We start from the raw sequence: 27,748 nt of genomic DNA on the forward strand, positions 1-27,748 counted from the left end.
TGCCCGTCCCCGCAACTCCCTCCACGCCCCCCCCACCCGCAGCCTCGACCCCCGCCCCTAGCGCCGCAGCCCCTCGCCCGCGCGCCCGCCCCTCACACACCTCCCGCGCCGCGCCCCCGGGAGCGAACGTGGGAGGGACGGGACGCACCTGAGCGGGCGGAGCGGGGGGGAGGGGGCGGCCGAACCTGGGGGGGAGGGGTCGAGCGCCGGCCCGCGCGCGCGACACCTCCCACTTCCGGCGGCACGAGCGGCGGGGGGCAAGCCTCGGCCCCGGAGAGGAGAGGCCGCGGTGGCACGCGCGCCGCCCCCGATGGCGCCCTCTGGCGGCCGGAGCCGGCGCGGTCGGGGCCGGGGGCGGGGAGCGGGGGGGACGCGGACTTGGCGGAAACCGCCCCCCGCGCTAAGATGCTAGTAGATTCCTCCCGGGCGCAGGGACTTGAGAGATGGCGACCGCGAGAAGGACTTGCGATGTGGCGGAGGGAGAAGCCCTCTCTAGAAAAGTTATGAGGCAAGAGTCAGGGTCATCGCGGTCAGAGAAAGAAGAGGAAGAAGTGTTTTAAAGGTCTCAACCGAGATGCCTTGTCCAGAGGACGCCATGAGGGAGAGGACCGGCCTTATGGAGAGGGTAGCTTCTGAAGATGCCCCGAGGACTCAGGGCGGCGGGTCAGCCGTCATACACGCCGCTTCCTCAGCGGAGGAAGTCCAGAGGAGCCGCCCCCACCCCCACCCCCACAACGTCGCCGGCGGCTCCTGGCCACTCGGCCCGGCCGGGGGCCCGCCGCTGATTGGCTGCGCCTCCGGGCGGAAGTGATGCTGCTGTCACCGGCTTCTCGGGCTCCCGCGGAGCCGCGAGTTTCCGCAGGGGGCGGCGGCGGCGGCGGCGGCTGCCGGGCCGGTGAGTTGGAAACTCGGTGGCGGCGGGGCATTGGAAGTCCGGGTGCTCTAGAACTGGGGGGCGCGGGGGCGTCAGGGGGTGTGCAGCCGCTGTCTGAGGGTGAGTGAGCTGCCCAGAGGCTGCCTTCATTCCCCGCGTGCGCGAGCCCAGCGAGAAGGGGCCACGGCGTCCAGGATTCCAAGATCGTGCGAGTCCTCTGAGGAGAGGGGGGCCCTTTGCGCCGGGCATTGGAGGCCAGCGATCGACGAAACTGACCTCTGGCAGGAAGCCTGATTTCTAGGAACGGGTTGTAGAGGTTCCCAAGAGTAGGAGGAGGAGGACAGCCTCTTGGGAACAGGAACCTTGGACTCGGGCTGCCCTCCTTGGCACCTAAGAGCTGTAGAGACACGCCTAGTTAGTTCGGGCGAAGTTGAGATCCGCTTTCAGAGGATGTCTAAGGTTCCTTTCCCAGAAGCCGAGGGTGGAGGTGAGGTGCTGGGTAAAGTCCTGCCCTGCCAGAAGGACTGGAGGATGTGGTGGTCAGGTATCTCCTGTCTCCCGGAAATCTGTGGGCTCCACTGAGACGGAAGGAGCCTTGCCCAGTTGGGTCGCTATCAAGTTATCTGACAAGAATTTGGTTTTGCTTCACTAAGGCCTGCAGACTGGGAAGGACACCTGAATGTCTTGGGACAGTGAAGGCTGCCGGAGAGCAGCGGGGTACTTTCCTGGGAACCTAAGAGAGAAGGAGATACATGGATCTGGTGAGGGAAATGTCAGGTGGCGAAAGTTCCCTCCTCCCTTTCCAAAGAGACTTGCGTAGGATACCCAGATTTTCAGACTGATCCACTTGGGTATGTGTGTGGGTACTAAGCCCTGCCGCAGGGTGACCCCCACCCCAGCCCACTAGACAGCAGATGCTTCTGAAGGAGCTCAGCCTCCAATAGGGACACACTTGTTCCACTGCCCATTCGCCTGCCCCTGTCCCTCCATTTGCCCACTGATTTGGCCCTTCTGTCAAGCCATGGGTGGCGGTCCCAGGTTTAGAACACTTCACAACTTGCTGAGCTAGTGACTAAGGGAAGCCCTGTACTGGTGCTTTCCAATCCCCACCCCACCCACTTGCCTCTTATTCCTGTTCAGTTTTGTTTGCTTTCTGGGCTTGTCCCCATTTCTGCCCCCCCCCCCCCACCTCCTCCTACTCTTACTTCCCCTGACATCCTTCACAGGTACAGAAACCAGGAAGTGAGCTGCCACCCAGACTTCTAAGAAGCAGTAATACCTACTTTTTTGTTCTTTTATTATTATTATTTATTTATCTATTATTTATCTTGGCTGCACTGGGTCTTAGTTGTGGCATGCCGGATCTTTAGTTGCTGCTTGTGGAATCTAGTTCCCTGACTAGGGATCGAACCCAGGCCCCCTGCATTGGGAGCGCAGAGTCATAGCCAGTGGACCACCAGGGAAGTCCCCTATCTACTTTTTCAAGAGGAGTTTTGGGTAGGAGTTCAAGCCCTCTTCTAGGCATCTAGGAAAAGAAGAGAAGAGGATGGCCTGATGTTTAGGATGAGAAGTAGGGTTTCTGGGTTTTGTACCCTCTGGCCTTACTGTACCACTTTGGTTCCAGTCTGTGACCTATTTGAGATTCCTGCAGGTGATCATTGGCAGTTTCTTTGGTCACAGATCCCAGGTTCCCAGCCTCTGCATGCTCCACTGGGTTTGGGAGGACACCGTTTCTTGTTTTCTTGGGGCCTACAGGTCTGCGCTCTGTGCTGAGAGTCACCGCTACTCACAGCGGAAGGAATGCCTTTTCTCCATTTGCACAAAATGAGCGTGAGGTGGCTAACCGGATCAGGAGCTCAGCCTCACTCTGAGTCCAGGTGGGAACGGGGCCCCACTGCAGGAAGTTAGCCCTCAAAACCACGGGTGGGTCTGAGAAGTCAGTTGGGGGAAGATTTCTGTCCCCTCTGAAGAAGGGAGGAGGGTCTCTTCTAAAGAAAAATCATGGAGCTGCCAGGAATTGGCAGGAGTGATACGACTTCTGAGCTCAAGATGGCAACAGTGGGGAAGAGCAGTGTGGTGCCTGTTAGCAGCTAGACCTCTCATGTCTTGTGATAATCATGTCATGGAGGGATCCACTAGGCTTAGTGCTGGCTCCCCACTCCCCCCAGGGGCTTATCCCTGTTGGTCAGAGATCAATGTGAATTAAAAGAGAGGATCACACGTTTAATGATTTAAAAAGCATGGGTTAGGAGTCTCCGGGTGTGATACATTGGTGCTCAGTCGCCCCCTGAGATTCCTGCCATTATCAGCTCTCTTACCTCTGATGTCCTTCTCTTTGTCCGCAGCGTACTGCTCTGATGCCGAAAGGGAGGCAGAGAGGGCCACACTCGGATGCCCCCCTGGGCCTGCCCACGGGCCTCTGGCTGGAGTTAGTTGGGCTTTTCCTACTGCTTCCCTGGGTTATGGGCCTGGTGGGGGCAGGTGGGCCCAGGGCCCAGGGCCCAGGGGGGCTAAGCTGGGCAGTGTGTCTGGACGGTCCGGAAGGCAAGGGGGCAGAGGAGTCATTGGAGCGGCGGGCAGAGGCTCTGGCCCAGGCAACGGGGCTGATGAACGCGGGGCGCATCGGGGAGCTCCAGGGGCACTACCTCTTGGTCCAGCCAGCGGGTCGTCGCCAGGCCCGGCAGGCCGAGGCCGTCCGGCAGCGGGTGGAAGCCGTGCTGGCCGGGCACGAGGCTGTGCGCTGGCATGCAGAGCAGAGACTGCTCAAGCGGACCAAGCGCGGCGTCCACTTCAACGACCCCAAGTACCCGCAGCAGTGGCACCTGGTGAGTCCACCCTGGCCACTTTCAGCTTCACACAGCCAGGGCGGGGGTACCCGGTGCTCTAGTGGCCGTTGGGGTTAACTCCTCAGGGGCCTCCCATCCATGGAGACATTTCCGTGGGCTTCGATGGTGGGCTTCATCCTCGGGCTCCACGTGCCCTGTGCTCACTCGCAGAGAGCTAGAGGACTGCGGTGCCCGGCGCGGGTGCTGGGGCCAGACCACCGGGGCTGCCTGCCGAGGACTAGCTTGTGCCTTTGAGTGCACCGTTTAACCTCTCTGTTAACGGAGACGGTAATGGTTACAGTTAAGTGAACTAATGTATGTGTGCCAGACACATGGGAAACACTTTACAAGAGTTAGCTAGTAACATTATATTATACAATGTTAGTATAATGTATATCATGCCTGTGCAGGGTTAACTAGTAACATTGTATTATACAATGTTAATATAGTGTATATCATGCCTGTGCGGGGTTAACTAGTAACATTGTATTATACAATGTTAATATAGTGTATATCATGCCTGTGCGGGGTTAACTAGTAACGTTATATTATACAATGTTAATATAGTGTATATCATGCCTGTGCGGGGTTAACTAGTAACGTTATATTTTACAATGTTAATATAGTGTATATCATGCCTGTGCGGGGTTAACTAGTAACGTTATATTATACAATGTTAATATAATGTATATCATGGCTGTGTGGGGTTAACTAGTAACATGGTATTATACAATGTTAATATAATGTATATCATGCCTGTGTGGGGTTAACTAGTAACATTATATTATACAATGTTAATATAATGTATATCATGCCTGTGTGGGGTTAACTAGTAACATTATATTTTACAATGTTAATATAATGTATATCATGCCTGTGTGGGGTTAACTAATAATGTTATATTTTACAATGTTAATATAATGTATATCATGCGCGCAGCGGGTACTAAGTCGCTTCCCTCACATCCTACTCTGTGACCCCATGGACTGTGGCCACCAGGCTCCTCTGTCCATGGAATTCTTCAGGCAAGAATGCTGGAGTGGGTTGCCATGCCCGCCTCCAGGGGATCTTCCCAAACCCAGGGATTGAACCTGCATCTCTTATGTCTTCTGCATTAGCAGGCAGGTTCTTTACCACTAGTGCCATCTGGGAAGTCCCAATGTATATCACACGACGTATTAATCCCCAACCCTTAACCCTAGTCACTGTTTCACGCTTGTTGCCCATGAGTGATGCCAAGCTTTCCTGCACACCTGTGCTGTGGCAGAGCTCTCACAGGTCCCCTCCTTGGCCCCATCCCACCCACCCCTGTTTGTCCACCCCTCTCTCTGGCTCCCTGACAGCAGCCAGGAGTGAGAAGGGGCTGCTCACTGTACTTGTCTCACTATGGGCCGTGCTGCACATCTCTGGACTCCAAAGGCCCAGAGAGCAGTTCCTGACCCCGTCTCTCCCTCAGAATAACCGGCGGAGCCCCGGCAGGGACATCAATGTGACGGGTGTCTGGGAGCGCAACGTCACCGGGCGCGGGGTGACCGTGGTGGTCGTGGACGACGGCGTGGAGCACACCATCCAGGACATCGCACCCAACTACGTGAGTGACCCTGGCGTCAGTCCCACCCCCAGGCCTTACCTGATTCTTGATGTTGTCTCAGGCCTGTTCTCTTTCCCAGTGACCTCTCTCTGGGCCAGAGGAAAGGGCCTAGGAGGTAGGATGTTGTTCTTCATCTGTTCCTCTCCCCCAGGTGGCCTTGTGGCCTGGCAGTTAGGACACAGGCTTCAGCTCAGCAGAGAGATACTTCCTGGATCCTGCTGCCACTCCCTGCCCTGGGGAGTAAGGAGTGGCCCTGGGCAACTTCCCTCTCCACTCAAGTCCCAGTGCCTCCCCCTCTGTAAAGCCTGCCCTTTAAGTAGCTGGAAGCCTCTTTTATCTCAGACCTCCCACCATGGAAGCAGCTCCTGGGCATGTTTCTATAATAATGGCCAAGAGAGAAGTTTGCCTAGAGCTATGGCATGTCTCCTGGCACTAGTAATAAAGAACCTGCCTGCCAATACAGGAGGCCTAAGAGACACAGGTTCAATCCCTGGGTCAGGAAGATCCCCTGGAGAAGGAAATGGCAAACTCCTCCAGCATTCTTGCTTGGAGAATCCCATGGACAGAGGAACCTGGTGGGCTATAGTCCATGGGGTCGCAAAGAGTCAGACACGCCTGAAGCAACTTGGCACAGCACAGAACAGCACACAGCACTTCTCAGCATTGCCCGAGGTGTCCGGTCCTTATGCAGCCTGTGTGGTTGGCAGAGATGGGCCCGCAGTGTTGGCTCAGAGCCCCAAACCCCCAGTTCTCCTCTCTCCCTGAGCTCCAAGACCTGACCAGTCGGAACTAGTGAGTGACCACATCTCCCCCCTCCTCCCCCGCCACATTTCAGAGCCCTGAAGGCAGCTATGACCTCAACTCTAATGACCCTGACCCCATGCCCCACCCGGACGTGGAGAATGGCAATCACCATGGCACGCGCTGCGCGGGCGAGATTGCCGCTGTGCCCAACAACAGCTTCTGTGCCGTGGGAGTGGCGTTCGGGAGCCGCATAGCAGGTACCTCTGATCCAGCCTCGGTACACCCCACCGTGACTGCCGTCTTCATCCTCTGTCCCTCCGTCTTGAATTCCAACACGACTTTATTACCCCTTCAACATACAGCAGAAAGCAAAAGGTACACTTATAAATAGGTATCAGCAGGGCAGATCGGCTCATTGATTTTTCTCTCAGTGCTTTGTTGTTTCTAACATGTTTTTAGCAGCAAACCCCACTTTAAAAAGGACTTTCCAGGTGGCTCAGTGGTAAAGAATTCACTTGTCAATCAATATAAGAGATGTGGGTTTAATCCCTGGGTCAGGAAGATCCCCTGGAGTAGAAAATGGCAATCCACTCCAGTATTTTTGCCTAGAAAATTCCATGGACAGAGGACCCTGGCGGGGTCTGTGGGGTCACAAAGAATCAGACACGACTGAGCATGCACGACTATATAAAACATCTAAGAGCGTGAAAATGAGCTGGGTGAGAGATGGAGACCCAAGCCCACCTACTCAGACTCCACTTCCCTTTTTCTGATCATGGTTATGCCCCATCAGTGCTCAGCTCACTGTAATGATAGCTCCTTTTACTTATCCACATTTTTGTATTTTCACGGTTTACCAATGGCCTCCTCATCTCCCCCTCTTTCTTGATCCTGTGTGTCTGTGGAGGCCTCTCTCCCTTCTCCCAGCTCTCTAGCTCCCGCCCCTGCTCACGGTCACTGTCTGCTCCCCATCTTTTCAAGAGAACCGAGTGGCCCTGGTCCATACTGGGGTGGTTCTATGGCTCCTCGGCCTCTCGGTCTTTGTCCATCAAGGCAGAGGGTGAAGGGAATGGATGCAGACGCCCTTCTGGTGATTTCTCATAAATGCTTGGAGCCTGCATTTACGAGGCTTGACCAGATTGGCTGCATTCCTCGTATAGTCCAGCAGGGGTCAGCAGCCCTCTCTGTAAATGAGACTACAGAGGGAGGGAGCCCAGGTCCCTTCTGAGAGCTCCACCAGGATGTGACCTGCCCCATCTTAGAAAGTGAGACTAGACCTCCATGGGAGGAGCAACGGGCTGAGAACCATCTGTTGAATACCCTCTTGTGTGTCAAGCAGTGTTTTACGTGATAAAGGATGCATGAAAAAAGGGAACTTTGGATTCCCTACCTTCTAGCCTATACCTCTGCCCACCAGACCCCAGGATCCGTAAAGTCTAAGATTTAGCATTATGTTAGAAAATATTTCTGGCCAGGTACATGCACATGGTATAAAAATTAAAAAGATCCTAGAGCACTTAGAAAAGTAAGTCTCCACAGGGGGCCCCCACCACCACCCAGCTCCCCATCTAGGAGACCCGCATTACTGAGGAGCTGGTATGGCCTACACTGCCTAGGTATCCGGGTGCTGGATGGACCCCTGACCGACAGCATGGAGGCCGTGGCGTTCAACAAGCACTATCAGATCAACGACATCTACAGCTGCAGGTGAGGTACAGCCAGGAGCAAGGGAAAGGGGCCAGGGGCGGGGGCACCGGGCGAATCCCCCAACCAGAGAACAGCGGTGTGGGGGAGGGGGCTCTCCCTTGGGGTACAACCTGTGAGTCCATGGCCCTCATTTCTCCAGACCCCCAGCTTCTGGGTTCTCCGTTGTAAGCCCCAAGTCACCCCAGTGATCAGGTTGCCACACAAGGAGCGTTCCATCCTGCCTCGTGTTTATTTGTTTAATAAACTCATAATGCTCTGGGAGAAATTGAGGATTCCTGTCCTACCACAGCTGGACTGAATACCCAGCGCAAAGCCCCTCTGCCCCCACCCAGGGACGCACCGGCAGCTCCAGGTTGTGGATCTGGTAGGAAGGGGGTGGGTGATAAGGAGGAGCTGAGGTTGGGCTGCTCACGCCGCTTTGACAGCGGCCTGTTCTTCCCCGGCCAGCATCTCCTATAGATACATGACATGCTCCACACTTAGAGAAAGGACAGAGATCTCCTAGACAGCTTACACAGGTCGTCTGCTTCCTTTCCAGGTGCTCTGCCATCAGGCCCAGAATTAGCTCCTTCAGTGGGGAAGGGGTGGCCTCTTGTCCCTTTGCGCCACCCTGTACTCCCTGGGGACCTGAGAAGGGGTCTGTAGGAGCAGGTTAGAGTAGTCCTGAACTGGGAAGGTTTCTAAGGACAAGAACGTTAGCACGTCCTTCTGTTTTCCACTTTGGAGTGAGGGCTGGACTCTTAACATCCTTTCATCACGCAAGTCCTGGGCTGGAGCCCTTGGGAGGAGGGGAAGCGTGGGGCAGAGGCACAGCCCGCTGAGGCTGGGCTGGGTGGGCAGCCATGGCCTGGCCCTGGCTCTTCCCACTGGGTGTCTCTCCACAGCTGGGGACCAGATGATGACGGGAAGACGGTGGACGGCCCCCACCAGCTGGGGAAGGTACCTGGGAACCGTGGAGACTTTGGGGACCAAGTTCGCCCTCTTCATTCCGTTCCCGGAACTGCTCCCGCCCTCCCCAAGACCAGCCCTGTAGCCCCTACCCCTTCTTTGGGAACAGCACTCCTGCCCCAGGGTGAAGGGGTGAGGGGGACATTCTTAGAATGAACTGGTGCTTTGCTCTGATTTTGCGCTGGCTCCCCATTTCTGGCCCCACCTTCTCTGAGAAGCAGAGCACATCCATCAAGCAGTTGTTCCACTAATAGCCCCCTTACCCTTTTAAGTCAGTCTTTAAGTCTCTTTCTCCCTTGTCCAATGCCCTTGGGTTTTTTTTTTCTTCTCCTTCTAGAAGGGGACAGGAGGGCAAGTGGCGTTGGGGCTAGGGTCTTCCTGTGAGTTCCTCAGCTGACTTGGGTGTTTTGCTCCTCAGGCTGCCTTGCAGCATGGGGTGATCGCTGGCCGCCAGGGCTTTGGGAGCATCTTTGTGGTGGCCAGTGGCAATGGGGGCCAGCACAACGACAACTGCAACTACGATGGCTACGCCAACTCCATCTACACCGTCACCATAGGTAGTGGCCCCAGTGGTCCCGCAGTGCATGGGTACACGTGTGTGTGTGTGTGAGAGAGAGAAAGACGCAGCAGTGAGGAGACTTGTATCTGGGTGGGGGGCAGTGTCAGAGGTAGGGGACCATGTATCTCAGTGTGTGTGATTGTGTGTGTCACTTGGGTGAGGGGACCATGGATCTCAGTGTGTGTGATTGTGTGTGTCACTCGGGGGTGAGGGGACCATGGATCTCAGTATGTGTGATTGTGTGTGTCACTCGGGGGTGAGGGGACCATGGATCTCAGTGTGTGTGATTGTGTGTGTCACTCGGGGGTGAGGGGACCATGGATCTCTGTGTGTGTGATTGTGTGTGTCACTCGGGGGTGAGGGGACCATGTATCTCAGTGTGTGTGATTGTGTGTGTCACTCAGGGGTGAGGGGACCATGGATCTCTGTGTGTGTGATTGTGTGTGTCACTCGGGGGTGAGGGGACCATGGATCTCAATGTGTGTTATTGTGTGTGTCACTCGGGGGTGAGGGGACCATGTATCTCAGTGTGTGTGATTGTGTGTGTCAGTCGGGGGTGAGGGGACCATGTATCTCAGTGTGTGTGATTGTGTGTGTCAGTCGGGGGTGAGGAGACCATGGATCTCAGTGTGTGTGATTGTGTGTGTCACTCGGGGGTGAGGGGACCATGGATCTCAGTGTGTGTGGTTGTGTGTGTCACTCGGGGGTGAGGGGACCATGAATCTCAGTGTGTGTATATGTGTGTGTCACTCGGGTGAGGAGACCATGTATCTCAGTGTGTGTGATTGTGTGTGTCACTCGGGGGTGAGGGGACCATGGATCTCAGTGTGTGTGATTGTGTGTGTCACTCGGGGGTGAGGGGACCATGGATCTCAGTGTGTGTGATTGTGTGTGTCACTCGGGGGTGAGGGGACCATGGATCTCTGTGTGTGTGATTGTGTGTGTCACTCGGGGGTGAGGGGACCATGGATCTCAATGTGTGTTATTGTGTGTGTCACTCGGGGGTGAGGGGACCATGTATCTCAGTGTGTGTGATTGTGTGTGTCAGTCGGGGGTGAGGGGACCATGTATCTCAGTGTGTGTGATTGTGTGTGTCAGTCGGGGGTGAGGAGACCATGGATCTCAGTGTGTGTGATTGTGTGTGTCACTCGGGGGTGAGGGGACCATGGATCTCAGTGTGTGTGGTTGTGTGTGTCACTCGGGGGTGAGGGGACCATGAATCTCAGTGTGTGTATATGTGTGTGTCACTCGGGTGAGGAGACCATGTATCTCAGTGTGTGTGATTGTGTGTGTCACTCGGGGGTGAGGGGACCATGGATCTCAGTGTGTGTGATTGTGTGTGTCACTCGGGGGTGAGGGGACCATGGATCTCAGTGTGTGTGATTGTGTGTGTCACTCGGGGGTGAGGGGACCATGGATCTCTGTGTGTGTGATTGTGTGTGTCACTCGGGGGTGAGGGGACCATGTATCTCAGTGTGTGTGATTGTGTGTGTCACTCAGGGGTGAGGGGACCATGGATCTCTGTGTGTGTGATTGTGTGTGTCACTCGGGGGTGAGGGGACCATGGATCTCAATGTGTGTTATTGTGTGTGTCACTCGGGGGTGAGGGGACCATGTATCTCAGTGTGTGTGATTGTGTGTGTCAGTCGGGGGTGAGGGGACCATGTATCTCAGTGTGTGTGATTGTGTGTGTCAGTCGGGGGTGAGGAGACCATGGATCTCAGTGTGTGTGATTGTGTGTGTCACTCGGGGGTGAGGGGACCATGGATCTCAGTGTGTGTGGTTGTGTGTGTCACTCGGGGGTGAGGGGACCATGGATCTCAGTGTGTGTATATGTGTGTGTCACTCGGGTGAGGAGACCATGTATCTCAGTGTGTGTGATTGTGTGTGTCACTCGGGGGTGAGGGGACCATGGATCTCAGTGTGTGTGATTGTGTGTGTCACTCGGGGGTGAGGGGACCATGGATCTCAGTGTGTGTGATTGTGTGTGTCACTCGGGGGTGAGGGGACCATGGATCTCAGTGTGTGTGATTGTGTGTGTCACTCGGGGGTGAGGGGACCATGGATCTCAGTGTGTGTGGTTGTGTGTGTCACTCGGGGGTGAGGGGACCATGTATCTCAGTGTGTGTGGTTGTGTGTGTCACTCGGGGGTGAGGGGACCATGGATCTCAGTGTGTGTGATTGTGTGTGTCACTCAGGGGTGAGGGGACCATGGATCTCAGTGTGTGTGATTGTGTGTGTCACTCGGGGGTGAGGGGACCATGTATCTCAGTGTGTGTGATTGTGTGTGTCACTCAGGGGTGAGGAGACCATGTATCTCAGTGTGTGTGACTGTGTGTGTCACTCGGGGGTGAGGGGACCATGTATCTCAGTGTGTGTGATTGTGTGTGTCACTCAGGGGTGAAGGGACTGTATATCTGGGTGTGTGTGAGGAGTGAGCGGACCATGTATCTCAGTGTGTGTGATTGTGTGTGTCATTCAGAAGTGAGGGGACCATGTAATCTGGGTGTGCCTCCAACTTCCATGTTTCTGCCTGAATGTGTGTGCACAGTTTTCTCCGCAGACTCTGATAGTGAGGAGGAACCAGCCCTGCTCTTAGGGGAGGTCAGGACTTCCTTATGAGTTATACCCAGGAGCACTTTCTACCCATCATCTGAGATAACCCCCTCTGCGCCCCCAGCCCCCACATCCACCACCACAGCTGGTTAGGCCTCTGCTCCAACCTCTCTTCCCACAGGTCACTTCCCTCCCGCTTGAAACCTTCCCTGACCTCCCTGCCACACCAGCCTAACTGCCTTATACCTGTGCTCCCTACTGTAGGCATTTACCATCCCAGCTGTATTTACTTCCCTGACCTACCCCCTGACTATGGGCTCCCTGAGATCAGGTCTCTGGCCCTTCCCCACAGCCCCCATCTGTCACTCATACAGTGTGTGACTTACAGTAGTTAACTGATAAGTAACTGATTTATTGCATGTGCGAGTGAATGAGTCTGTGTCGAGTGGGCCACCCCCTGCAGTCTGCTGAAAGAATGGTCTCCGCACAGACTACCCTCTGCCATTTGAGACCACTTTTCCGGGAGTAGGGGCGGGGTGTGTGGGTACTTGAAGGTCTTGGACCACTGAGATAATTTTTTAAACCCAGGACCAACCCCTCAATGATAACTAAGATCAGAGCTAAGTCTGATGTTCTCAGACCCTCACCTCTGCTCCCATTTCCCTGCTCCTCCCCCAGGCGCTGTGGATGAGGAGGGCCGAATGCCTTTCTATGCCGAGGAGTGTGCCTCCATGCTGGCAGTCACCTTCAGCGGAGGGGACAAGATGCTCCGGAGCATCGTGAGTGCCCTATCCCCCACACCTGCCCTCTGCTCCCCAGCCCGGCTCTCGGGATCTTCTTCCCTAGCAGATCTGTTTCCCTAAGAGTCTGCCCCTGTTGGTAGAATGGAGTTGAGGACTCTAAACGTATCTGTGTAAAGGGATTTTAATCTTTAAATTGTTTAAAATCTTACTTATTTATGTATGGCTGTGCCAGTCTTCCTTGCTTCAGGGGCTTATCTCTAGTTTCGGCAAGTGGAGGGCTCTGTTGTTACACTGTCTGGACTTCTCACTGGGGGGCTTCTCTTGCTGCAGAGCACGAGCCCTGGGACACATGGGCTCAGTAGTTGCAGCTCCCAGGCTCCAGAGCGCGTATGGGCTTAGTAGTTGTGCTGCAAGGGCTTAGTTACCCCGAGGCATGTGGAATCTTCCTAGCCCAGGGATTGAACCTGTGTCTCCTGCATTAGCAGTCAGATTCTTTACCACTGAGCCAGGAAGGAAGCTCCTTCATCTTAGATTTTTAACTTAACAAATATGCATATCTTTATAGAAATCACTCTGAGCACACACTGATGAAAGAACCTTTGATATGTCTTCCTTTGGTAGAATACAGGCTTTGGCTAATTTCTATGGGCTTAAAAAAAAATCATCATTGCATTGCTATGCGATCCGTATGTAAATACTGCGAGTTTTGATCCTGTTCATCCTCAGGAGTAAAGCTAGTGGTTGTCTGCACCGCATGGATGGGAAAAGGAGTCTGGAATGTCCCCATCAGCCCCAGAGACAGCTCTTTCCTTGGAGCTGGGCTTGGAGTCACAGCAAACAAGAGGTTGGAGCAAGGAAGTGGAGTTTCTCAAGCTGTGGGAACCTGTGAAGGAATTCAGAGTGCAGTGCCTACCCGCAGCTGGCTCAGCTCCAGCCCGTCATCTTAGAGTTCCCTGCCCGTCCCGATGCCCGTAACAGAGTGACCCGGGGACGAGGGGCTCTCGGGCAGGGCTGGGCTGCAGCCAGCCGGTGTCACATTTCTCCAGTGGCTCGCACTTGGGAGGACTCTCTGGGGCCATTGGGAATTGGGCTGCTGCCTCTGGGTCAAATTCTCTTTCCCAAACTAAAATTCTGTTTTTGCCGCTCAATGACTTCTGGTCAATACAATGTTCCAAGGCTCCGGGCCAGGTGACCCCAGCCCTGTCCCGCACTCTGGGAGAAGAAAAAAGGGAGTGAGCTAAAGTAAGTGGGCAGGAGACTTTGCTTAACAGACAGGGGTCTGGGTGCAGAGAGGCACCACCTACCCCCAGCCCGGGCCAGGCTGGAGGGGGAGGAACAGCAGGAACATCCTGGCAGAACTCTTGCTCACCCCAGCCACAGTCGGGGGCCAAGAAGTTACTGGACATAATAGTTTCTCCTCCGGACATACTAGTTTCTCCTCCGGACTCAACTCTGCTTCACCCCCACCACTTTCCATCTGAACTGTAATTTGTCCAGAAATGCAAAGAGAGTTTGCTCAGCCAACCTCCCATCTTTGGGTTGTTCCTGTCTTGGAAACCAGTTGCCAGTTTCTGTTCAATGACCAGCTCGATGGGGCTGCCTCCCCGAGGGCAGGCACAGAGGCACTCGCCACCCCGCCGTCTGCTGCCCGGGCCTCCTGCCACTGGAGGCAAGTTCACGGGCTTCCCGTCTCCAGCCTGGACTGTCACTGTGAGGCTGTTTCCTTAACAGGAAAAAATTAATCTGCTCCCTGGCACAGACCAGGCTTCCCACCCTCACTGAGACTTCCACTTGGAGAGTTTTCCCTTCTCTTCTGTAAGAGCGCAACTTCTGAGTGGAAATGACACGTCTTGGCAGCTGCTGTAACAGCTGGAAGGCAAGCAGTGAGGACTGGAGAAAGGGCAGCTCTTGGCAGAAGGCAGCACCTTGGTATCTGACCCAGGAGAGAAGCCTGGAAGGAAAAGATTTCTAGTGTTAGCATGGGCACCACGTGCTAGATCCAGAGGGCCATGGGCTGGAGAGGATTCAGGCAGGGCCTTCCCCGGCTCCACCCTCTGTGGCTCCAGGGAGGATGAGAACGTGGAAAGAACTGGATACCAAACAGGTGCCATGTCCCTCCCCCTCAACCCCCACCCCCACTCTCACCTCCCACCTCAGAGCTGCAGGTAGAGAAGGGGGTCCCGAGGCACTTGCCCCAAGCAGGGATGTGGCCTGGCCCGTCGATCACCACTGGCCAGGGTAGGCAGCGGTGCAGATGTTCCACCCATGCTGAGCCCACCATTGGGTGAGGGGTACGGTGTCCTCTCCCTGGGACACACTCCCTTTGTTCACACTGACGTCAGGCCAGCCCTGTCTCTGAGCCGCCAAGCCGGAGTTCCTCGCCTGGTGCCGTCACTGTTGTCCCAGTTCCAGCTGGGGGCCCCGGAGCTCCCAGCCACTCCTCCGTCTCCACGGCTGCAGGGGTAGGGGCGGGTGGAGGGGGGATTGGGGAAGGGGTCATCAGCTGAGCAGGAATCAGGACCCATGAGGCCTCTCCCCTCTCCACATCCTTTCTGCGCTACTGCAGCCAAGACCCTCAAAGTAACTGGTTTTTCTCAGCTTTCCAGAGATTCTCCTGTAAGGCCCAAGAGGATGAAGAATCTTCTTCATCCCGACCTGCCAAACAGAACGGTCCCCAGGAGACTCGCTCACTATGAGGCCCCGTCCCGCCCCCTCCCCCAACTGCCCCTGGGAACTCAGGCCTTAACCAGCCCCTGTCCCCCCCATTCTGCTCCCCAGGTGACCACTGACTGGGACCTTCAGAAGGGCACTGGGTGCACAGAGGGCCACACGGGGACCTCGGCTGCCGCGCCCCTGGCGGCTGGCATGATAGCCCTGATGCTGCAGGTGCGGCCCTGCCTCACGTGGCGCGACGTCCAGCACATCATCGTCTTCACGGCCACCCGGGTGAGCCATTCGCAGGCAGATGCATGGCCTGGCCCAGCCCACCTCAGAGTTTTGGTCCCAAGGGCTTGGAGGTATCAGGAGGTTCGGATTCTAATGTCCCAGGCGTTAGGTGCCAGTGTCTCCCAGAGTTGCGTTCCTACGGAATCAGTGTGGAGACCCCGCCAAGACCGTAGACCTAAGTTTACTTGTCCCTGTCCTGCTGCTGCCATGTCACCTGCAAAGGGGCATTCTGGGCAGGCTCCCAGGTCCCTCTCTGTAAGCAGGCCATTGGGCTGGAGACATCACAGGGCTTTGCCCTTTTGTCCCAGCTTTCCTTGGGGAGTGCCTTTCTAGCAGCCTTGGTGGGAGAGTCTGGGCTGGATCAGCCATCAGGGTGAGTCGGGAAACCTAAAATCTGCAAGGCTCACCAGGACCCCTGTGCTGTCAGTACGAGGACCACCGTGCGGACTGGATCACCAACGAGGCCGGCTTCAGCCACAGCCACCAACACGGATTCGGCCTGCTCAATGCTTGGAGACTTGTGAACGCCGCCAAGGTGAATGGCTGTCCTGCGCGGAGGGGCCCAGGGGCCGGGCCGAATGCCTGAAACACTGCCCGGCACGTCGTAGGTGCTCAATAGATGTTCATTCACCCGAGACCCATTTTACCCATGAAGGAGCAGGCTCAACACTCTATAAAGTTTCTTAAACTGACAGGAGGGTAAAGGAGACCTCAATGTCTCATGGAGCCCTCAGGGTGCTCAGCTCCCCATCTGCTGCCCTGGACACAGCATGTCCCCCAGTTCCGTGTTGTGATGCCGTAGGAAGCAGTCCAGGGTGTCTGCAGAGTGAGAGACAGTGATGATTAAGGGAGAAATAAAAAGAGTGCGGCCCTAGGGGTCAGGTGGGTGAGGTTGGGTGTGCAAGGTCCGTCCGTTTCTTCATTCACTGCCCCCTCTTCCTTTCACAGGTCTGGACATCTGTCCCTTACTTAGCTTCATACGTCAGCCCTGTGTTGAAAGAGAACAAGGCGATCCCGCTGTCCGCCCGCCCCCTGGAGGTGCTGTGGAATGGTAAGCGGTCAGCAGAAAGGGGGTTAATCCTGGGCCAGAGGCTCAGGGCGGGGTGATGGAGAAGTTAAACTCGTCCTCCTGCTGGTCCTACCCCTTCCTTTAGGAGCTGAGCTCCAGCCAGATCTGCGGCGTTCTCTTTGACCATTTTAGGACATGTTGCTGCTTCTGAGTTGGCTGGCCCCCGGCTGCTTGAGAGACCTTTCTCCTGAGTTACGGGTGGTGGGAGGGAGCTGCTGAGCAACCCATTAGGAAGGCTGGCAGGAGGGCTGGACCTGGGACCTGGGGAGACAGGCACAAGTCGAAAGACATTCCTTTGACTTCCATGCTAGGAACTTACCAGATGATCTTCTGCAGCCCAGTGGGCTTTGGATGAAGTGAAGGAGTTGGGAATGTCTCCCTTTGATTCTCAGGCTTGTCTAATTACAGAGTCAGCTGGGACCTGTCAGGGGGAGGACAGAGGAGTCCCCAGAGGGCTCTCTAGACTGGAGTGGCCCTCCCTCTGCCTCCGCCTCCATCCCACGGGGCCACAGGACTGTCCGAAGGGGTGAGGGCTGTCTGTGCGCAGTCTGAGACGTAGTCTCGTGTTGAGCCCAGAGGTTGAACCCCTTCTCAGAGAAGAGTGCGGCCGGGCTGGGGTATTGTGCTAAAGGATCATCTCTCTGCGGACTTCCCAGAGGTGCCACTGGAGAGTTTTCCATACCTCCAGCTTTTTGGGGATTTTTTTTTTTCTCAAGGAATTTTGACAGGCAGTTATCCACTGTGTTTTGTAAAGTCGGAAGCATGTCATGCTTTGTACCCAGGTGGAGCTTTGTCCTTGCTGTTCTCATCCTCCTAGGAAGTGATCAGACCAGCCAGTGGCCACGAGGAGGGATGGCCAAAGATGGGATCGTGGAAGGGAGGGTTGGGGCTGCTCCCCTGGCTGGGAAGAGTTCCGTTGTCTCTCTCCCTAACCATGTCCAGCGCTTGCCCAGTTTCCCCTCTACGTGGAAGGAAATCCATGGGCCCGGTTCATTGCATTTTCCGTAAAAGGAATGCTATCTTGGAAAGGGCATAAAGCATCAGCCAAGGCAGAGGAGTGCAGGAACATTCCCAGGAATGCAGTTCAAATAGGAACCTCTGGGCTTTTTATTCACATGTCTTGGAGACGGTACATCCTTGAACTTTTATTACGTCCTATCCAGAGCTGCTGCCTCTCATTTAAGTAACAGTAACCCACAGTCACATCCATCAAGTGAGAGGGTCAGCTTAGAAGCAAGTTAGGGTCCTTTTCAACTTCATCATCCTCTGCCTCCCACTAACCAGGGACATTCCCCCAGCATGTCTGACAAACTTCCCTCAGTACAGAGGCATCTGGAAACTGCTTGTTTGTCACGAAGAAGCAGGAGGAAGAAGGACAGATTGTCCTGGGAGGAGGAAAGCAGGAGCTGGAGTAGGGGAGAGAAAGACGGAAAGAAGGGAGGTGGACCCAGCGAGTTTTGCTGATGGAGCCCTTCACTGGTTTGGAGGGCGACCAGCAGTCTGCTGATCTCTAGGGTCAGTAAAGATGTCTTCCCCTCTGTTGTTGTGACTCCAGACAGAACTGAAGGTCCAGACTTGTGGGCATTCTTGGAAGCTGGAGGAAGTCAGTCCAGTTCATGTAGAGCTAAGCAACTCAGTCCCGGACAGTCAGCAAACCTCTCCCCCTATGGCCAGGTGATAGTCTTTCCCACCAAGACCTGGGCAAGTCAGTGTCCAAGGGCTAGCAGGTGAACTTTTTTGTAAGATAGAAGGAAATGAATATTCATGAGATGGAAAAGGAGGTGAAATGCCAAGACTCTAGAGCAGTGGTGACCAAGAGAACTTTCTATGATGGTGGAAATGTTCTCCATTTGTGCTGCTAAGTTGCTCCGTGGCACAAGGGATCTTATTTCTTCGAGCAGAGATTGAACCCATGTCCCCTTCATTGCAAGGCAGATTCTTAACCACTAGACCACCAAGGAAGTCCCTGTAATTGATTTTAAATAACCATATGTGACTGGTGCCACCTTCTTAGGCCAAGCAGCTCTAGAGCAAGACAGGTTGTCATTTCTCCCCATGGCAGGAGGGCCCCTTGGTTCCTTTAGCTCTGACTCTGGGTCTGAAATGTCTTTGGAGGGCGGGAGGGAGGGTGGGGCTTGGGAAGTGTATCTCAAACACAAGGGAGCCTGTGTGTATATTTACAGAAGATTCCTGAACACCTCTTGCAAATACCCTTTTATCCTTGTTTGCAGCCCCAGCTGGCTACCACCACCCCCTGCCAGCCATGTTTCAGTCCTGTTCCTTCCTGGCTCCGAATCTTCCTCTCCTGCCCAGTCTTTCCATCCCCATTGATTCCTCCTTCTGCCTTCCAACACCCTCAGCACATCTGTTAGGAAACACCTTTTAAGTCCCTGACTGCCTCCAGCCAGTAACCTTTTCAAATGAACTGACCAAAGCAACTGCTCACCTTTATCACCATCCCTCCACTGCTGAAGACTTACTTCATCCCTCTGAGGTGCCCCTCTCAGGCTCAGACCTGGGGCCAGCTCACAGCTCATCCTGGTCGATGATGTTCAGCCCTGTTGTCGGACCAGATTATCGAGGCCTGTGTGGCAGCCTTCCACCTCCTCCACCTCCTCCTCCCTCCTCCTCCTGTGGCTCTGGTGACCTCCTTTGCTCCATGGTCCTCTTCTGGCTTCTCTGCCTGTTTAACTTGGTTTTCTGTTCACTCACCTCACTACTTTCAAGCCATGAGTTTCTTCTGAGACTCAGGCCATGTTCCTGACCCTCTCTCTACGTCTTCGTCCTCGACGGCCCAGTTGTATTTAAGGCTTTAGCTGCCACCTCTCCACAAATGATTACTAGATTGACATCTCTTATTCTGATCCCTGAACAATGATAGTGACAAGGATAGAGATTTTTCTAGCTTCGTAAAATTATGGGCAAATAAAGCCCTGGCATCTTCCCAGCGGTGGTTGAACAAGATCCCGTGTTGCTAAAGGTAAAATAATAATATGATCATCATCATCGACTAAGATGAGTGCTCTGGGACTTCCCTGGTGGTCCAGTGGTTAAGACTCCACACTTCTACTGCAGGGGGTACGGGCTTCACCCCTGGTCAGGGAACTAAGATCCTGTATGCCATGCAGCGCAGCCAAAAATAAAAAAGATAAATGCCTTTTATGTGCCAAGCACTGGCCTAAGGGTTAACTCATTTAATATTACTAGCTCAATTCTAATAAAATACATCTCATGTTCTCACATGCATGGCCACACAAGTCCATGTACACATCAATAAGTAAATGCACGTGGGCCACTCTGTACACAGGCTGACACAGACGGGCACTCAGGTCTCTTTTAAGGATTCTGTTCCCTTCTATTATGCTCTATAATGTGTCACTTGGTAACTCAGACAGTAAAGAATCTGCCTGCAATTCAGGAGACCCAGGTTCGATCCTTGGGTCAATAAGATACACTAGAGAAGGGAATGGCAACCCACTCCAGCATTCTTACCTAGAAAATTCCATTGAAAGAGGAGCCTGGTGGGGTACAGTCCATGGGGTCGCAAAGAGTTGGACACAACTGAGTGACTAAGCACACCTACATGCATAGTAAAAATTTATATGTATGTACATTTCACATATATAAATGTACATATGTACGACCTCACCAAAGTAAGACTAAAGGAATTAAAGTGGAATGAGCACAAGGACAAAGAGAATGAGAGAAGAGATCACAGCAAAGTAGAGATTGCAGTACTTTTTGGAAGATAGAAAATGAATGGTGAAATAAGCAGGGCTAAGAAAATTGCAAACCAAATACCTGCAGGAGTGATCCTAGGCAACAAGCTCGTTCACACTACAGAATCTCCAAAAACTTGGGGCTGGGAATTCCCTGCAGTCCAGTGGTTAGAACTCTGAGCTTTTATTGCCAGGGCCCAGGTTCATTCACTGGTATAGGAACTAAGATTCCACAAGCCATGCAATGTGGCCAAAAAAAAGGGCTCAGGACTTGGAGGCCCCATGCACTACAGAGGACAAAGGTAGGTATGAGAGTAGAACTAGGTGTCAGTTAAAAGGTAGACGCCCAGGTGCCTTCTCCCATGCTTAGCAGCCAGGTGGTGGCCCCTTTCTCATCGAGGCAGGAGTTGGGAAGTTTATTCTCCAGAGCCCGGAGCCCCCAGGTACAGCAGAAAACAGGAGACAGAGGCTGTATCTTAAAATGACTAACCATGAACTATATAAAGGGGACATGTTACAGATAAGGAAACTAATTCTCATAGCTAGTAAATGGCTGATCTAGGATTTGAACCCAGGCTGGGTGGCTCCAGAGCCCAGGCTCTTAGCACTAGTAGGCACAAGTGATGAGTTGAGAAAGGGTTTGTTTTTCCTTTGTAGTGGGAAAGGCGTAAGCAAGAAAATCCAGCCAAGAGACTGTATAATTGGTCTGATCTGGTGTTGACCTTTTGCCAGATAGTTACTGTGAAAGGAAAAGAAAACAAGGGAATGTAAATAAGAAAGTGTTGGCGAGATGAGCTGTGGGATCTTAGGTGGTTAGGGAAGAAGAGCTTGACGGATCTCTTGAGGAGCAAGAAAATGAAGGAATCAAGAAGGCAGTGGAGGGACTTTCCTGGTTGATGGTCCAGTGGTTAAGACTCCACACTTCCACTGCAGGGAGTGCGGATTTGATTGCTGGTTGGGGGACCAAGATCCCACATGCTGCGTGGTGCAGCCAAAGAAAGACGGTAGTGGAGAAAGCGGAGGGACAGCTGGCTGCTTTCTGGGAAGGCGGAACACTGGCTTCCATGAGTTGCGAGGGTGCAAGACAAGACACACGTGCACGCAGACAAACGCAGTGAGAAGGCTCAGTGGGTATTTACCAACATGGCATCAAGAATTGCAGGAGCTTTTTTGTTCTCATTTTTGCTCAATTGCTGTTCTAATTTGTGTTGTTTATGTAATAAATCCCACAAGGGAAGTTACTAACCATTCAGAAGTGAAGCAGTGCCAGATAAGGACGAGGCCCAGGGTCTGGCCATGGAAGTCTGTGCTGACGTGGGGTGGAGAAAGGTCTGTGGAGTCGAGGAAGGAGAGGGATGTGAAGAGATGGCATCAGACAAGTAGATCGCGAACACTGGTGTCCTCGGGTAATGGGTGGTGGCCCCCCTCCCTGATGCGAGCCCAGTGAGAGGTGGACTGGGTGGAAGACCAAGACGAACAAGAAGAACGGACGGGCCACAGGAAGCCCTGAGCCTTTTCTTCCCTCTCTCTTCTTTTTTACCTTGGCTGTGCTGCAAGACTTTGGGGATCTTAGTTCCCTGACCAGGGATTGAACCTGGGCCCTCGGCATGAAAACTCAGATTCCTAACCACTGGATCATCAGGGAACTCCCCCCTCTTTCTTCTTTGACCAGTTATCCACACCCACACTGCCTCACCCCTAGACTAGAATTAGACATTGTAGCTGGCCTTCCTGTCACCTGTTTCTTCTTTCTACTCCAATTCAGCCTACCCACAGCTGTTAGGAGTAACCTCCCCTTAACACTTTTTTTAAAAACTCCATCTTTGCATGGTAATCTCTAATAGTTCTTGGTTATGTGTTTGAAATAAAAATGTTAAAGCCCTTCCTACCCTAGGTCCCATGTCCGTCGTCTCTCACCTCCTCTCTGAGCTTCTTCATCTGTTAAATTGGGAGTTGCTCTCTGCTTTGCCTGTTGGCCTGAATTAATGGAAGAAAAGTTGTCTTGGAAAGAGGCATTTCTTATTGCAGCTTAATTTCTTAATATTCCTCAACTGAGTCTTCTACTTCACTAGTTTGGTTTTTCAACTTTTTTTTTTTTTTTGGTCTTTTAACTTTTTATTTTGAAATAATTGTAGATTGACAGGGAACTGTTCAGGGAAGTCCTATGCACTCTTCTCCTGATGTTAAATGTCTTAGAATAGGACAATAGGAAAACCAAGAAAATTATATTGGTCCAACTCACAGAACTTACTCAGATTTTACCAGTTAGATATAGATTCTCTATGTATGTGTATGTGTATGTGTCTATGCAATTTTACCACATGTGTAGTCTTGTGTAACCACCACCACAATCAGGATTGAGAGCCAGCCCATCCCAGGACTCCTCTGTCACCCCTTAGGGCCACACCCGACCCCTCTGTCCCATCCCCAGCATCTGGCAACCACTCATCTGTCCATCCCACAGCCAACGTTATTCATGAATATTATGTACATTAAATCGTGCAGTATGTGTCCTTTCTATATTGGCTTTTTCCCCTTCAGTACAATTTCCTTGAAGTTTGTTCACTTCACTAGTTTTGGTGGTTTTTTGTCTGTTTGTTTAAACGCATAGCTCATCTTTTTATTTATTTATTTTTGGCTCTGTTGGGTCTTCATTCCTGTGTGCCAGCGTTTCCCCAGTTGTGGCAAGCCGGGCCACTCTCCGCTGCAGTGCACGGGCTTCTCATTGCGGTGGCTTTCCTTGTTGCAGGGCCCGGGCCCCAGGTGCGTGGGCTTCAGTGGTTTTAGTGCTTGGGCTCACTATCTGTGGCACACAGGCTTAGTTGCACCATGGAATGTGGAATCTTCCTGGACCAGGGGTCGAACCTGTGTCCCCTGCATTGGCAGATGGATTCTTAACCAGTGGACCACCAAGGAAGGCCATCACTTCAGTAGTTTTTTGGTTTTTGGTTTTTTTCAAAGAACTTGTCTTTCCTTCAATATGAAGCTTGTTCATTTCTACCTCTGCCTTTATATGTGTCATTTTTCCTCCTAGAATAACCTCTACCAACACTGTCTACCAATCTGTATTCACTTCCTTCCTCAGAGTGTGTCTCACAACTGAGTGCCTAAACCTGTCTGCCTCATCTCTGCTCTGGCATCAGTTATGTAGACCTCATACGACGTCATTTTCCACTTGCAGGTAGAAGGCAGAGGCCATAGCCAACTTACCTTTACGTTCCCAGCGTCTAGTACGGCGCCTGAGATGTAGGAGGTACTCAGGAAATTGCTTTTTGGATGAATGAATGTTGGGAACGGCTCCATTTCTTTCTTGTCTTGTGTCTTGGTTACGTGTTGTCGTCCCGACTAGACTCTAAACTAAATCATAAGCTTGAAATGAGCACGCACACTCCCTTTCCTACTGTTCACAAGGTTCAGTCGGGTTGCCAAAGATACTCGTATATGCCTTTGTGTCTGGTGGGGTGAAGTGAGGGCGTAAGTGTCTGTGGGGCTGGTTTCCCGGCTGCCCAGCCTGACTTCCCACAGTCAGCAGGACGGACCTGGACATGTCGGGGCTGAAGACCCTGGAGCACGTGGCCGTGACAGTCTCCATCACCCACCCACGACGCGGCAGCTTGGAACTGAAGCTCTTTTGTCCCAGTGGCATGATGTCCCTTATCGGCGCCCCCCGCAGCTTGGACTCGTACGTACTCATGCCCCTACCTTCTGAGCTCTCTCTGCAGCGAGGGCCTTGTCCAGGAAGAGATCCGGGCTGAGTGGACACTCGCCCTGCCCTGAACTCCCCTGGCGCTGGCTTTGTGACCTGCCTTGTTCAAGTGCTTACAGCGTGCTCAGCACTGCACTTCACGTATGTTTTCTTCAATCCTTGTGATAACGATGAGAGGGACTTCCCTGGCAGTCCAGTGGCTAAGACTCTGCGCTCCCAGTTCAGGGCCTGGGTTCAATTCCTGGTCAGAGAACTAGATCCCGCCCACCACTCTGCATGACCAAAAGAAAGACGATGGAGAGTCGACTTGTAACCTCCTTTTACAAATGAGGAAACAAGGCATAGACCTAGTAAGCGCCCGAGAGAGTAACAGTAAGCCTAGATCTATGGGACTCCCAAGCCTGTGTTCTCTCCACGTTTGCTTTTTCCGCTTCACCATGTTGACACAAGCCCCTCAGCTCCTGAGATCATCCCGGGGCATGGGCCTGCGCTTGAAGGCCCCTCATGGCACCCTCCTATTGGCTGTGGCTCAGACCACAGCTGCTACTACAGTAAGAAAGTGCCCCTGGGCGAAAGGGGTCGGTCCCCTGCTCCATACCTTCCCCTGTCTCCTGTGTTCTTGCCCCAGGGATCCCAACGGCTTCAATGACTGGACCTTCTCCACTGTGCGGTGCTGGGGGGAGAGGGCGAAAGGGACCTACAGACTCGTCATCAGGGATGTAGGTAAGCCTGCCTGCCTCCCAGCCAGGGCCCTGCCTTTCACGAGTGTCGTCTGTTCCTCTGGATCTCAGAGTCCCCACAGAAAGTGGCCCAGGTGGAACCCCTGGGGTGCCATCGGACCGAAAGGGTAGCTGCCAAGAAGTATGCCCCATCCACAGAACGGGCGTTGAGACCTGTTCATTAATTGTTCGTTAATACTACCTCTCATCTTCCTTGGCAAAGTGACTGATCCATTTTTCCTCAGGATAGCAACACAAATTCCTTGTTGAAACCACATTTCAAGTTCTTTCACATATAACCATCCTGCGGCCAGCCCTGGTAGGCAGGTAAGGGCAGGACTAATTTTCCCCATTTTTTTTTTTTTTTAACTGAGGCCCACCCAGAGGTTTGAAGTGACATATGGAAGTCATACAGTATTTCAAAGAGAAAATTGGAAATTGAACCCAACCCTTCCAATTTCCCCCAAATTAGGCATACATCAGGCTTCCCTCATAGCTCAGTTGGTGAAGAATCCTCCTGCAGTGCAGGAGACCTTGGTTCGATTTCCTGGGTTTGGAAGATCCCCTGAAGAAGAGAACAGCTAGCCACTCCAGTGTTCTGGCCTGGAGAATTCCCTGGACTGTGTAGTCCATGGGGTCACAAAGATTCTTTGACCTTCAGGTATATCTCACCAGACCGGTGGTTTTCAGACCTTTCTTTAATTTAGCAGGACTTTTTTTTTTTTAAGAAAAATCCCAGCTGAAACCCTAAAATATGAAAGAGGAAAACCTTCTTAGCTTTGGAGTGCTCCCTTTCACCCTCCCCTCTCCATTCCTGAGACCACCCGAGAGGTAGGTCTGCAGAACCCCAGGGTCAGTGGGACACAGTTAAAGACGACTGGCCGCCCACTCATGTGGTCTGAGTCCCTCCGGGTGGCGGGGCGGGCGGGCCTTCTGCCGTCTGGCCAGCTGCGAGGCGAGGCTCACAGACCACCCTGCTTGCCGCCCCAGGAGACGAAATGCCCCAGGCCGGCGTCCTCCTGCAGTGGCAGCTCATCCTGTATGGCTCTGTATGGAGTCCAGTAGACATCAGAGACAGACAGAGGTAGGTGTAGACACGGGCGTCAGAGGGCTGGGGATTTGGGAGTGGGGATGGGGAGGCCACCTAGGGAGCTCCACGTCCTGCCTCCCCTGTTTGCTGTGGGACCTCGCCCTGTCCAGCTGTCAGGCGGGAGGGTGGGCAAGGCAGGGGGGTAGAGGAACCAGGCTGAGTGGGGCATCCTCGTCTCCTCTCTGCTCCACAGGCTACTAGAAAGTGCCATGAGTGGAAAATACCTGCACGACGGCTTCACGCTGCCCTGCCCACCCGGGCTGAACATCCCCGAGGAAGACGGTTACACCATCACCCCCAACACTCTCAAGGTGCAGACAGGCAGGGGTGTCCTGGGGTATTGTCCTCGGTGGGAGACTCAAGGCAACTTGGGAGTGATGGATTGGGCAGACCTGGGTCCCCAGTCTCCGGGCTAACTCTTGTCGGTGGGGGGAACAGAGGGTGTGGCTGTTCCCTCTGGGGTGGGAGAGGCAGCCTCCAGAAGGAGAGAGACTCTCTGAGCTCACTGTTCTGGGCTGAGAAAGGCTGCAGGCTTCTGGGAGAGCAGCCCTACATAGGTGTTTGCCTTTCCCCCAGACCCTGGTGCTGATTGGCTGCTTCACAGTCTTCTGGACCATTTACTACACGCTGGAAGTATACTTGAGCCAGAGGAACGTGGCCTTTCGCCCAATTTGTCAGAGTGGACCGTGCCACTGGCCCCAGCGAAGCCAGAAAGCCAAGGAGGAGGGGACAGAACTAGAATCAGTTCCCCTTTGCAGCAGCCAGGATCCAGGCAGAATGGGTCTGGAGAGCGAGGGCGCTCCCGCCACCTCAGGGCTCCACGCCCCGGACCTGCTGGATCAGGGGGACTGGAGCCTGTCCCAGAGCAGGGGTGCCCTGGATGTCCCTCAGCTCCTGCCCCCAGGCCTGCTGCAGGGGAAGGAGGCGCAGATGTGCTGACCTGGGGCCTGACAGCCACCGTGGGACGGGCTCTCACTTCCTACGACTGGAGGAGTGTGGAAAGCCGCTTCCTAGTCCTGGGAGCTCTGGGCAGAAAGCAGTCCAGGTGCTTCCAGCTGGGACCAGAGGCCTGAAGACGCCTTCTGGCTAAAGACCACACTTAAGGACGGCACGGGCCTACAAAAGGTCCAGTCAGCAGAGCAGCGATGCCAGAGAACAGGCTGGCAACAGCCGTGGAGCCTTCCTCCAACGGAGTAGGAGCTTTTGGTGAGAAGGTCTCGGATGATGGACTAGGGCTTCCACTGGGCCGGCCTCCATCCTTGCTTCTCCAGGACAGGCCAGCGGCGTGGGTCACCCAGACCCTCAACACGCGTGGCCAGAAGAGCATCTCAGCAGAAATGTCACTGGGGTCCCTTGGGAAGAGGGCTTAGGGATGGAAGCTGGAAAGAGCCCCCGGATATGCCTGTCCTTTTAACGACCCCGGGGCCAGAAACGGCAGCCCTTCCCTTTCTGCCCCTCACCATCCAGCCTCAACCTTGGACTTGGCCGTGCTGGTTTGGCAGTCAGCCCCCAACACAGCACACGTGCCCTGAACGCAGCTGCCTGCATCAGCCCTGATCAGAAGCCCACCTTGAGCACGCCCCTGACCCCTTCCTCCTAAGGGACCGGTACGATGCGCCTGGCAGGGCTGTGGGTGGGCGCGGCCCCCAGGCCCAGGCTGCTCCACCGAGGCGTCTCCGGCAGGACTGCCGCCACCCCGTCTTCCTCTGCAAAGTACTCAGGGAAACGGCCGTGCCCACCCGAGGCCGGCCAGCTGCCTGACGGGCTGCGACTTCCTCCCATTCTTGGCCTCCTCCCCTCTTCTGAGCGAGTTGGTTGATTGGAACTTTGTTTTTTTTAATGCTTACGATTTGGTTTTCTCTTTCCACAGCAACATTTTGTTGAATTTTTTCTGCACAGCTTTTCCAAAATAAAAACCTTCCACACAGTGTCACCCTCTGCCCACTCCTTTC

General features: G+C 53.8%; 2 protein-coding genes across 7 annotated transcripts in view; one reads left to right on the forward strand and one right to left on the reverse strand.

Annotated features, from left to right (window-relative positions):
• The window catches only part of RNF214 (ring finger protein 214), a 44,926-nt gene extending 44,210 nt beyond the window's left edge, over positions 1–716 (reverse strand). For 4 of the 5 annotated variants that reach the window (XM_065946221.1, XM_065946220.1, XM_065946219.1 and 1 more), the window contains exon 1: positions 571–716. In XM_065946221.1, coding sequence (XP_065802293.1) covers positions 571–597 — 27 coding nt within the window. In that variant the 5' untranslated portion in view covers positions 598–716. Of the gene's footprint in view, positions 1–148 lie in introns of all 5 variants that reach the window. The other variant, XM_065946217.1, reaches the window with a different exon arrangement.
• An 87-nt stretch (positions 717–803) lies between these two features.
• PCSK7 (proprotein convertase subtilisin/kexin type 7) lies at positions 804–27,729 on the forward strand. Of its 2 annotated transcripts, none has more exons than XM_065946213.1 (17): positions 804–895; positions 2,630–2,751; positions 3,220–3,699; positions 5,156–5,290; positions 6,126–6,291; positions 7,651–7,741; positions 8,626–8,680; positions 9,108–9,246; positions 12,483–12,583; positions 15,326–15,493; positions 15,921–16,028; positions 16,442–16,544; positions 23,807–23,963; positions 24,616–24,710; positions 25,697–25,790; positions 25,990–26,107; positions 26,373–27,729. In XM_065946213.1, the coding sequence occupies exons 3-17, from the start codon at positions 3,232–3,234 to the stop codon at positions 26,733–26,735; spliced, it is 2,361 nt and encodes a 786-aa protein (XP_065802285.1). In that variant the 5' UTR covers positions 804–895; positions 2,630–2,751; positions 3,220–3,231; the 3' UTR covers positions 26,736–27,729. The 2 variants fall into 2 exon arrangements, with proteins under 2 accessions (XP_065802285.1, XP_065802286.1); XM_065946214.1 differs by lacking the exon at positions 804–895 and adding an exon at positions 1,616–1,635.
• Positions 27,730–27,748: the final 19 nt, after the last annotated feature.

The sequence above is a fragment of the Muntiacus reevesi genome, chromosome 9, assembly GCF_963930625.1.
Source record: "Muntiacus reevesi chromosome 9, mMunRee1.1, whole genome shotgun sequence".
NCBI classification, from domain to species: Eukaryota; Metazoa; Chordata; class Mammalia; order Artiodactyla; family Cervidae; genus Muntiacus; species Muntiacus reevesi.

Coding starts and splice junctions, on each gene's coding strand:
- PCSK7 (XM_065946213.1), top strand. CDS start 3,232: ATGCCGAAAGGGAGGCAGAGAGGGCCACACTCGGATGCCCCCCTGGGC. Junction 5,291..6,125: donor AGGACATCGCACCCAACTAC/GTGAGTGACCCT, acceptor GCCACATTTCAG/AGCCCTGAAGGCAGCTATGA. Junction 16,029..16,441: donor GACTTGTGAACGCCGCCAAG/GTGAATGGCTGT, acceptor TTCCTTTCACAG/GTCTGGACATCTGTCCCTTA.